The 12,038-nt window shown below is 39.7% G+C and overlaps 1 protein-coding gene across 1 annotated transcript in view; it reads right to left on the bottom strand.

The window, feature by feature from the left end:
- The window catches only part of podn (podocan), a 50,962-nt gene that overhangs the window by 16,870 nt on the left and 22,054 nt on the right, over window positions 1–12,038 (bottom strand). The window contains exon 5 of the mRNA XM_072274681.1: window positions 3,474–3,583. Within this exon, the coding sequence (XP_072130782.1) occupies window positions 3,474–3,583 (110 nt within the window). The remainder of the gene's footprint in view (window positions 1–3,473; window positions 3,584–12,038) is intronic.

Here is a 12,038-nt window from a genome sequence, read left to right as displayed (position 1 = left end):
TACCTGAAGCCAGTCAGGTGCATCCATCTGTGACAAACATATTGTTTTTTTTTAAGATATGAAGACCAAAACTGTATATAACACTCCAGGTGTAGTCTTAGCAAGGTGCTCCATAATCGCATGAAGCCACCTCAACTTCTGCATAGTCTAAAATCACAAGATTTGTGCATAGACCACAGGATTTAGTTTCATAAATCAAATACAATGCACTTTTTGTATTGTTGAAAATTTAGTGGTTGACCACAGAGGCAGTTACGAAGATGTGTCGTTAACAAATTTCACGACATATGCTGATGATAATAAACTCTGATTCTGATTCTGATTCTGAAATACATTGCATTTACACAGGGTGATTTCTGGATGTCCCCAAATTATTTACAACTAATCAACAGCTTTTGAATTGCTGTTTTCCAACAGCCAAGAGTATTCTAATATTGATTCAGTTTTAATATTAACAAAGTGACTAATATTAGGTTAAGTTTTCATCGTTTTATTTTTGCAGCTTGTTTCGTCCTCTCCTGAGTATATCCATTCATCTCTCAACTTTGGTTCAGTTGGTAGTGCTGTCGTGTCAGTAGGTTGTTGGTCTAAAGTCCTCTTCAGAGACAAGAACACAGTGGTTTAGACAGGTATTGCGGTACTCTGGGAGTGCTATATTTTTGAATCTGCTGTCTAGGGATGAAACAAGAAGCCATATGTAGATCTCATGATTACAGCATCATCCCTAGTGTCCTCACCAATATCTTCCTCCCATCAAACAATAGTAACATATAAATTATCTCATCATTTTCACAGAACTATCTGTGAGAGCTTAGCATTCATAAATTGGCTCCTACATTATTACAAAATGACATTTAAACAGCTGAAAACTACTTTGGTATACCTGCAGTTGTGAAAGATGTATATAAATGCAAGCCTTTCTTTCTCCCTAGGTCTCAGTCATCTTCCCACTGATATTTATGCTGTACAAACTTGGACATTGATCCAGGCCAGAATAACTGATGACAAGGCTGGAGAATGATGTTGAACTGTGTCCTCCAAAAGAGGACGTATTGCAGAATGATGATTTAGAACAGGATCAGGAGGAACTTATGTGGCAGCAATAGTTGAGTTTTATCTGAACTGAGATTAAATGCACATCTCATCTCAACAAGCCATCCTAGCTGAGGTAGTCTTCAAGTTCAAGTTCAGTTTATCATCATTCGACCATACACAGGAAAACCACAAAACAAAACAACATTCTTCTGGATCAAGGTGGACATCACAATACATACAAATCACACACATAACACAAAGTAATATTACTACAAATTAGTTAGCAAATACAGCACAACACTATAACACTCCTTGATGCTTCATACGTTATGAGACCTGAATGGTGACAGGGAGTTCAGTAGTCTCACAGCTCAGGGAAAGAAGCTGCTTTCCATCCTACAGTTCCTGTCCTAATGCTACCCGTACCTACTGCCTGATGGCGGGGGGAGAGGGTGAAAGAGATTGTTGGACAGATGGGAGGGATTATTGACAATGCTAAGGGCTCTGTGTACGCAGTGATCCTCATAAATATCTCTAATGGATGGAAGAGAGACTCCTCCATAATCTTCTCAGCAGTCCTTATGATCCTTTGTAGTGACTTGCAGTCAGATGCCTTGCAATTCCCGTACCAGACAGTGATGCAGCCGGTCAGGACACTCTTGATGGGGCTCCTGTTAATACACTCCATACTTCAATACAACCAGTAGGCTTCACATCATTTCCACATTATCATTGGTTCAATTTAATATCAGAGTATACAACCTGAAATTCTTAGTCTTCACAGATAGCCACGAAACAGAAAAAAAATGAATGAATGACAGAAAGTGTTATCAAAGCTGGATTTTCCTTCTTTTATTTCCTGTACTGGTCATGACTTAAGCTGCAGCCAAGCAGCTGCTGGAAGACCAAAGAGACCTGATCCTAACCTTTGGGAAAGATCTCAACTGCATTGAGTACTTCCTCACAAAACAATACAGATTAGATTAAAAACCTTTGACCACTAATTAGTGCTGCTTGTTGAAACATGTACAGCTTAAGCACTGGGAACTTTCTATTTGCAACCTAGAACAAATTGATAGTAACTATTAGTAGATATTATCATATAACATTCCTATGATAATTAATATAGGCCTAATACTCTGTATTTTAACCAAGTAGAAATTATTGCTAAATACTGAGAGAAACATAACACATTAAGAAATGCAAGCAAGAGAAAATCTGCAGATGCTGGGAATCTGAACAACACACACAAAATGCTGGAGAAACTCAGCAGCCCAGGCAGAATCTATGGAAAAAAACAGTTGACGTTTTGGGGCGAAACCCTTCAACAGGACTGGAGAAAAAAGCTGAGGGATGGATTTGAAAGGTGGGGGAGGGGAGAGAGAAACGCTAGGCGATAGGTGAAACTTGGAGGGGGAGAGATGAAGCAGAGAGCTAGGAAGTTGATTGGTGAAAGAGACAGAGGCCATGGAAGAAAGAAAAAATGGGTGGGGAAGAGGAGCACCAGAGGGAGGTGATGGGCGGGCAAGGAGATAACATGAGAGAGGGAAAAGAGGATGGGAAATGGTGAAGGTGGGGGAGGAGGCATTACTGGAAGTTTGAGAAATTGATGTTCGTGCCATCAGGTTGGAGGCTACCTAAACGGCACCTTACGTCCATTTGGGTAGCCGCCAACCTGATGGCATGAAATTGATTTCTCAAACTTCCAGTAATGCCTCCCCCCACCTTCACCATTTCCCATCCCCTTTTCCCTCTCTCATATCATCTCCTTGCCTGCTCATTCCCTCCCACTGTGCTCCTCTCTACCCCCCACCACCTTTTTTCTTTCTTCCATGACCTTCTGTCTCTTTCACCAACCAACTTCCTAGCTCTCTGCTTCATCCCTCTTCCTCCAAGCTTCACCTATCACCTGGCATTTCTCTCTCCCCTCCCCACACCTTTCAAATCTACTCCTCAGCTTTTTTTTCCTCCAGTCCTGCCAAAGGGTTTCGGCTCGAAACATCAACTGTGGTTTTCTCCATAGATGCTGCCTGGCCTGCTGAGTTCCTCTAGCATTTTGTGTGTGTTGTTCACTCAAAGAAATGCAATAGGTATTTCTATGGTAGAACCAGCTTAAAGACAACATTTATTGCAATTATACCAAAATGTATTCCTTGACTGGGATTTATATGGTAAACTGCACCAACAAATTATGTCAGAGAAGAGTGGACTGTATCACAAAATACAATTGACTTTAAAGTATGGCCCGTTAAGCAAAGTCCAATGGATCCCAACACAAGCTAGAGCTTCAGGTGGGGTGGAAAGGGGGTTGGTGGGAAGGAGGAAATGGATCCTGGTTATGATGATAATGATATCTCTTCTGAAAGATCAATTTTGCTATCTTCTCATTCCTTCCATGATATACTGTAAGTATGCATTAAGTTCACGGCAAATCATACCTTAGACTTGGTTTTTGCCCAAACGTGAGGGGATATATCTTTGTCAGGTAATTGGCTGCAAGATCTGCACTCATCAAGGTTTTCGGCAGGTATTTTGGAGCAACTGTTAACTGAAAAATATACGACAGTCAATAGATTGCTGGTCTCTATGGTTAAATTAATAACTCAAACTTAACTCTAAAAGATGTACAATTATTTTTCATGATAACTGGCCTGCTTCATGGGCCAGTCAGCTACCATGTGGATAAATGGCTGCATATTATTGTGAAAGCAGAGTTTGAATTATTACTTGTTCCATTTGCAAGTCAAAGAAAGGCTATCCACAAAAGAAAAATGCTGAAAGTACCCAGAAGATCGATGCAGAGAGCTACCGAGTTACCATTTCAGGCTGATGACAAATGTCATGGACTTGAAATGTTGACTACATAGATGCTGCCTGACTGCCGAGCATTTCTAAAGCCTTCAGTTATTATTTCGGGTTTCCTGCATCTGCAGTATTTCAGTATGAAAAATGTCCATTTAATCATAATGATTAACAGACATGCTAAAATAACCATATTATTATTAAAATCAATTTCTTTCCTGAGGCACAAGTCCTTGCTGGGGTCAGGGATCACTTGGATATCTCAGCACATTGTGAACCTTACAAGGATTTTTTAAATATTACCCCCCCCCCCCGTAGGGAAATAATAGATCAGATTAGCTCAGCAGCCATTTACCGACTCCACCCTCAATGAAAAGTAAAAATTGGGTACAGCATAAAACAGGCAACCGATCAGATCCACCGAGTTTCCCACCAAGTGAGGCAAGTTAAAATTGCTCCTTTAATTTGCAATGTTAACATACACTTGACACCAAATATCTTAGAGGAAAGGGAAAGGAATTTAGTGGTGCTGACAGACTGTGGTAAAAGCAATCCACCATGTCTGTCTCCAGATATATGCTCTCCCATCTTTGACCTCAAGCCACAATTTTCAACATTTGTTTTTACCAAGATCATTTATTCAATAGGTAACAGTTATAAAATAAATCACAACAGCCACTTATGAATGTTGTCTGATCCAGCAGCAGTCAAATTTCATCATTCTTTACTATTTCCCCACAGACTTGTGGTCATCTTAGCTTCCCAATACTGACATGCACCATCAATTCCCACTCATTTGCACTCATCTGTACAGTACTCTGTAACCACTTTTTTCTTCTTTTACAGTGAATTCTTTTGGCTTGGAGCACTTCAAGATGTCCAAACACCACGTTCTCCATGTCAAACATTGTCGATCGTTGGCTGCAATTTCATCCAATGTTTCACAAGCATATCTTGGATGTGTTTTATTCTCCAGAAAAACACCAGCAATATAAATGAAGCAATCACGTGCTCTACCAGTCTATCTTCACCTTGTGTGTAACTGATTATACATAAGTTTTACTGTACATCCTAAAAGGAGCAAATTTAGACTTATTGTCGGCTGAATCTATGTTAATCAACAATATTTCAGTAGACATATTCTCAGACAGACGTGAATATGGAATAATATCTTTGCTAATGAAGGAAAGCAGAACTCTCTGGAAAAAGTTATAAATGATTCATGTTCCAATGATGTTACCTTGGAACACTCCTGTACTCCTTGGTTGTCCGCCATGTGTTCTGTTGTTGACATGAAACCGAAGTTCTTTCAGCATATTGAAGTTATTTTTTAATTTCCAGAGGATTACACTAAATGTTTTTTCTCTCCCTTTACTGTTTCTGTCTTCTGCCAATTCATCTCCCTTGGGTGACAAGGAGTCATGGAATTATACAGCATAAAAACAATCCTTTTGGCCCATTGAGTCCTTGCTAACCATCTGCATCAATTTATGCTGATCCTACTTTTATTGTAGGATTAGTACTTTATTTTCCCCACTTACTCAACACCTCCCACCATTTTCTAACATTTACCAATACACCAAGAGCAGCCCACAGTGGCAAATGAACCTACCAACTCTGCCAATGCTGTATTATAGACAGTAGGTCAAATTTATGCAAAGGTGCAACCTTCTGTCCATTGCTAATGGGATTCAAAATATCCATATGACAACAATGCTGGGGTAAGAGATTCACAGTGCTAAGCGTGAGGAGGACAAACCCATATCTACCATTCTGTGGCAATGTGCCAGTACGCAGCAGTAAGATCTTGCTAACCTATGTCTTAGGTGCAAATGCCTTTTATGTAAATGAAGTGGGATTGACAACATCAGGCAATTAAATACATGTATTTAGTTCAATTAACTAAATATTTTCAGGTACCTGACAACTCCTTGTGGCCTTAATTGAGACTCTTGAGAATAATGATGATGATAATAATAACAATAATAAATAATAATAACAATGTACTTTATTGATCTGGTGGGGAATTATTTCACTATAGCACCATATAAAAACACACTTAGCAATAATAATAAACATAATAAATATTAACTAATAATTAAGTACAGAATAATAATATACACAATACTAATGTACCAATGTGCAATAATGTATGAAATAATAAAACAGAGATTATTGTGCTATGATGTGTGTTCTCCTGTCGCACAGAGATGAACTGTTGTACATGCTTATTGCATTTGTTAGGAATGATTGTCCGTAATGATCCTTGTGACAGCAGAGCTGAACGTGTCTGTTTGAAAGGTTGCTCCGCTGACTCTTCAGCAGGCCATGGAGAGGATATGCCTGATTGTCCATAATGGATAACAGTTTGTTTAGTGACCTCCTCTCCACCACTAACTCAAAAGAAGCCACCAAAACAAAACCTCTGAGTTAATGGGACTAAAGTAATTCAATTGAGGTTAAGTGAATTGAAGAAAAGAAATTGCTGTCCAGACGTCACTTTGTCATGTTCCTCAGATATTTATGCATCATAAAATTGTCCATGCCCTTCTGGACATGTGTAGCAGTGACTCATATATACTCATCCCAATTTTATATTAGACTATTGTTTACCAGTAAGTTGTTTAGAAACTTGGTTAGTATTATAAGAAAATTAAATGTCATCGCTGCACCAAATATAGTTAAAGTATTGCTATACATGTTGATTGGCCTGTAATACCTCCCCTTTTTTCTAGACCATAACATGAACTTAAGAAAAAGGAGCAAAAGCAAGCCATTCAGCACTTTTGAGTTGCCTTGCCATTCATCAAAAACATGAATGATCATCTACTGTAATTCGGCACTATTTTCCAGCACTGTCAAGATTTTTGCTTGGCCAAGAGGTTCAAACCAAGTTGTTATTCAAACCAAACATCAGAATGGCGGAAAAACATGATCTAAGTGACTTTGCCCATAGAATGGTACCAGACTGGGTTGTTTGAGTATGTCAGAAACGACTGACCTCCTGGAATTTTCACAGACAGGTTTCTAGAGTTTACAGGGAATGGTACAAAAATAAAAAAAAAACCAGTGAAAGGCAGTTTTATGGGCAAAAATGCCTTGTTAATGAGAGAGGTCAGAGGAGAATGGCCAGATTCAAGCTGACAGCAAGGTGACAGTAACTCAAATAACCACGCGTTACAACAGTGGTGTTGTTCGAGCGATCTTTGGCTTTAGGACACATACATTTAACGATTGACTTTGGCAACCAGTCTTCACATCTGAATATATATTGTGGATTTAATTTGGAGTGCAGGTCTCAACAATGGGTTCCTAAAAGCAGCCAATTCTACACCAGACAATGCTGATTAAAATTCATTTGGATGTCTGTGGTGTGACGTAAATCAGGAGGTGTGAAGATTGTATGTAGTTTCAAAGAAAGCATTGTCCAGACGTTGTAAATATGGAGTTGTCCTTTGATGTTTGGCACATAAAATATGGAGCCCCATGCTGGGCCAGCAGACCTTTCCACCGAAAGTGTCTCCACATGATGCCTGCTGTGCCTTGTTTTGTTGAATAGAGAAGCTGCTTTGTACCTACCAACGCAAACACGAGGAAATCTGCAGATTGGATCTTCCCTCTTGACCTTGCTGCCATGGGCGACTCTAGGTGGAAATTCAAGCAACACACACAAAAAATGCTGGTGAACACAGCAGGCCAGGCAGCATCTATAGGAAGCTGTACAGTCAACATTTCAGGCTGAGACCCTTTGGCAGGACTGACTGAAAGAAGAGAAGATAGGAGATTTGAAAGTGGGAGAGGGAGGGGGAGATCCAAAATGATCGGAGAAGACAGGAGGGGCAGGGATGGAGCTAAGAGCTGGAAAGTTGATTGTCAAAAGGGATATGAGGCTGGAGAAGGGAGAGGATCATGGGACGGGAGGCCTAGGGAGGAAGAAAGGGGGAGGGGAGCACCAAAGGATGGGCAAGGAGTTATTGTGAGAGGGACAGAGGGAGAAAAAAGGGAAAATAAATAAATAAATAAATAAGTAAATAAATAAATAAGGGATGGGGTACAAAGGGGAGGTGGGGCATTAACGGAAGTTAGAGAAGTCAATGTTCATGCTATCAAGTTGGAGGCTACCCAGACAGAAAATAAGGTGTTTTTCTCCAACCTGAGTGTGGCTTCATCTTGACAGTAGAGAAGGCCGTGGATAGACATATCAGAATAGGAATGGGACGTGGAATTAAAATGTGTGGCCACTGGGAGATCCTGCTTTGTCTGGCAGACAAAGCGTAGGGGTTCAGCGAAACAGTCTCCCAGCCTGCGTCAGGTCTCGCCAATATATAGAAGGCCGCATCGGGAGCACCGGAGGCAGTATATCACCCCAGCCGACTCACAGGTGAAGTGTCGCCTCACCTGGAAGGACTGTCTGGGGCCCTGAATGGTAGTGAGGGAGGAAGTGTAAGGGCATGTGCAGCACTTGTTCCGCTTACAAGGATAAGTGGGGTGGCAGGTTCCACCACTCTGCTCCACTAATTCCACTCTAGCGGAATTAATCCTTACTCTTAATAATTTCTCCTTTGGCTCCCCCCACTTCCTCCAAACTAAAGGTGTAGCCATGGTCACCCGTATGGGTCCCAGCTATGCCTGCCTTTTTGTTGGCTTTGTAGAACAATCCATGTTCTAAGCCTATACTGGTATCTGTCCCCCACTTTTCTTTCGCTACATCGACAACTGCATTGGCGCTGCTTCCTGCACGCATGCGAACTCGTTGACTTCATTAACTTTGCCTCCAAATTTCACCCTGCCCTCAAGTTTACCTGGTCTATTTCCAACACCTCCCTCCCCTTTCTTGATCTTTCTGTCTCTATCTCTGGAGATAGCTTATCTACAGATGTCTACTATAAGCCTAAGGACTTTCACAGTTATCTGGACTATTCCTCTTCCCACCCTGTCTCTTGCAAAAATGCCATCCCCTTCTCACAATTCCTCCGTCTCTGCCGCATCTGCTCTCAGGATGAGGCTTTTCATTCCACGACAAAGGAGATGTCCTCCTTTTTTAGAGAAAGGGGCTTCCCTTCCTCCACCATCAACTCTGCTCTCAAACGCATCTCCCCCATTTCACGCACATCTGCTCTCACTCCATCCTCCTGCCACCCCACTAGGAATAGGGTTCCCCTTGTCCTCACCTACCACCCCACCAGCCTCCGGGTCCAACATATCATTCTCCGTAACTTCCGCAATCTCCAACAGGATCCCACCACTAAGCACATCTTTCCCTCCCTCCCCTCTGCTTTCCGCAGGGATCGCTCCCTACGCGACTCTCTTGTCCATTTGTTCCCCCCCATCCTTTCCCACCGAACTCCCTCTCGGCACTTATCCTTGTAAGCGGAACAAGTGCTACACATGCCCTTACACTTCCTCCCTCACCACCATCCAGGGCGCCAGACAGTCCTTCCAGGTGAGGCGACACTTCACTTGTGAGTCGGGTGGGGTGATATACTACGTCCGGTGCTCCCGATGCAGCCTTCTATATATTGGTGAGACCCGACGCAGGCTGGGAGACCGTTTTGCTGAACCGCCAGAGAAAGCAGGATCTCCCAGTGGCCACACATTTTAATTCCACGTCCCATTCCCATTCTGGTATGTCTATCCACGGCCTGCTCTACTGTAAAGATGAAGCCACACTCAGGTTGGAGGAACAACACCTTATATTCCGTCTGGGTAGCCTCCAACCTGATGGCATGAAAGTTGACTTCTCTAACTTCCGTTAATGCCCCTCCTCCCCTTCTTACCCCATCCCTTATTTATTTATTTACTTATTTATTTATTTTTGTTTTCTCTTTTTTCTCTCTTTTGTCTCCCTCTGTCCCTATCACTATAACTCCTTGCCAATCCTCTGGGCTTTGCCCCCCCCACTTTCTTTCTCCCTAGGACTCCCGTCCCATGATCTTCTCCCTTCTCTAGCCTCGTATTCCTTTTCCTAATCAATTTTCCAGCTCTTAGCTCCATCCCTCCCCTCCTGTCTTCTCCTGTCATTACAGATCTCCTCTTCCCCCTCCCACTTTCAAATCTCTTACTAGCTCTTCTTTCAGTTAGTCCTGATGAAAGGTCTCAGCCCGAAACGTCAACTGTACCTCTTCCTAGAGATGCTGCCTGGCCTGCTGCATTCACCAGCAATTTTTGTGTTTGTATCTACCAGTAATTTTCTCCAGTGACTTCATTCACACAACAACAGAGTACGGTCTTTTTGCCGATGATGTTTTGATATATTTAACAAACCCACAACATTCGTTACATAAATTATCTTCTAGATTGGATGAATATGGGAAGGTATCAGGTTACAAAATAAACTGGGATAAAAGTGAAATTTTACCTCTTACTAAAGGAGACTATAGTCAATGTCGATTAGTAACCCAATTTAGATGGCCGGTAAATGGTATAAAGTATTTAGGTATAAGACTTGATAATGATGTAAAGAATTTATATAAATTTAATTATTTGCCACTGTTGAAAAAAATTCAAGAAGATCTTGACAAATGGATGATACTACCAATAACATTAGTAGGTAGAGTCAATGTTGTAAAAATGAATATATTTCCTAGATTACAGTATTTGTTTCAAACATTACCAATACAATTGCCACAGAAATTTTTTCAAGAGTTAAATAAATGTGTGAGAAAATTTCTTTGGAAAGGTAAAATGTCAAGAATATCATTGGAAAAACTGACATGTAAATTTGGGTTAGGAGGATTACAACTTCCAAACTTTAAAAACTACTATAAAGCAAATCAACTTAGATTTATTGCATCTTTTTTCGATGATCAAAAACCAGCATGGATTAAAATAGAACTAGACAAGATAGGAGAAAATAAACCTGAAGATTTTATATATAAATGGGAATCTAAATGGATACGGGAAAAGAAAGAATCTCCTATATTAACACATTTGATTGATCTATGGAATAAGATAAATGTTGATAAGGAAACACAGAAATCTCTATTAGCAAGGAGACCTTTGTTCCAAAACAGACTTATTCCTTTTATAATGGATAATCAACTTTTATATAATTGGTACCAAAAAGGGATTAAATTTATAGGAGACTGTTTTGAGCGAGGTATATTGATGTCATTTGAACAATTAAAGGATAAATATAAAATATCTAATAATACTTTCTTTTGTTACTTTCAATTAAGGGCTTACTTAATAGGTAAGCTAGGTCAAACAATGTTTTTGCCAAAGCCTAATGAAATTGAAATTTTAATTCAAAAAGGGAAAATTAAAAAATTTATTTCTTGTATGTATAATTTGATTCAAGAACAGACAATTAAACAAGGAATCCTTAAGTCAAAGCAAAAATGGGAAATAGATCTGAATATTAATATTGATGAAACAAATTGGTCAAGACTTTGTCTTGACAGTATGACAAATACAATAAATGTTCGACTTAGATTAGTACAATATAATTTTTTACACCAATTATATATTACACCACAAAAAATAAATAGATTAAATTCAAATCTATGTGATAAATGTTTTCGGTGTAATCAAGAAATTGGTACTTTTTTACATTCTACTTGGTCTTGTTTTAAAATTCAACCCTTTTGGATAAATTTAAGAGTCTTATTGGAACAAATTACTGGAATTCAACTTCCACATAACCCTGTATTATTTCTATTAGGTGATATTGAAGGGATAAAACCGAAACTTAAATTGAATAAATATCAGAAAGAATTTATAAAAATTGCATTGGCAGTAGCTAAGAAGACTATAGCAGTTACTTGGAAATCTGATTCGTATTTAAGTATGGATCGTTGGAATAATGAAATGGCTAGTTCTATTCCACTTGAAAAAATTACTTATAATTTAAGAGATAAATATGTAACATTTTTGAATATTTGGCGCCCTTATTTACAAAAGATAGGATGGCATATTTAAGTGTTCCGATAAAGATTTTGGTTACTTGGGGAAAGTAACGAATAATTATACCAAATTTATTTTGAATCCCATGGAGCATGTGGAAACCTTCCAATAACCAGGCGGTTCTTTTCTTTTTTTTCTCTTTCTTTCTTTTTAGGTAGGATTATATATGGGGGGGGAGGGTTAAGGGGAGGGGGGTGGGTAGATTTTATCTTTTCATGTATTCTTTTTGAAAATTTAATAAAAATTATATTAAAAAAACAACAGAGTACGGAATACACATGTCGAAACTCGAAGTG

The sequence above is a fragment of the Mobula birostris genome, chromosome 12 (genome assembly GCF_030028105.1).
Source record: "Mobula birostris isolate sMobBir1 chromosome 12, sMobBir1.hap1, whole genome shotgun sequence".
NCBI lineage: Eukaryota > Metazoa > Chordata > Chondrichthyes > Myliobatiformes > Myliobatidae > Mobula > Mobula birostris.
Note: the sequence above shows the minus strand (reverse complement) of the source record. Positions and strands in the feature narration are given on the sequence as shown.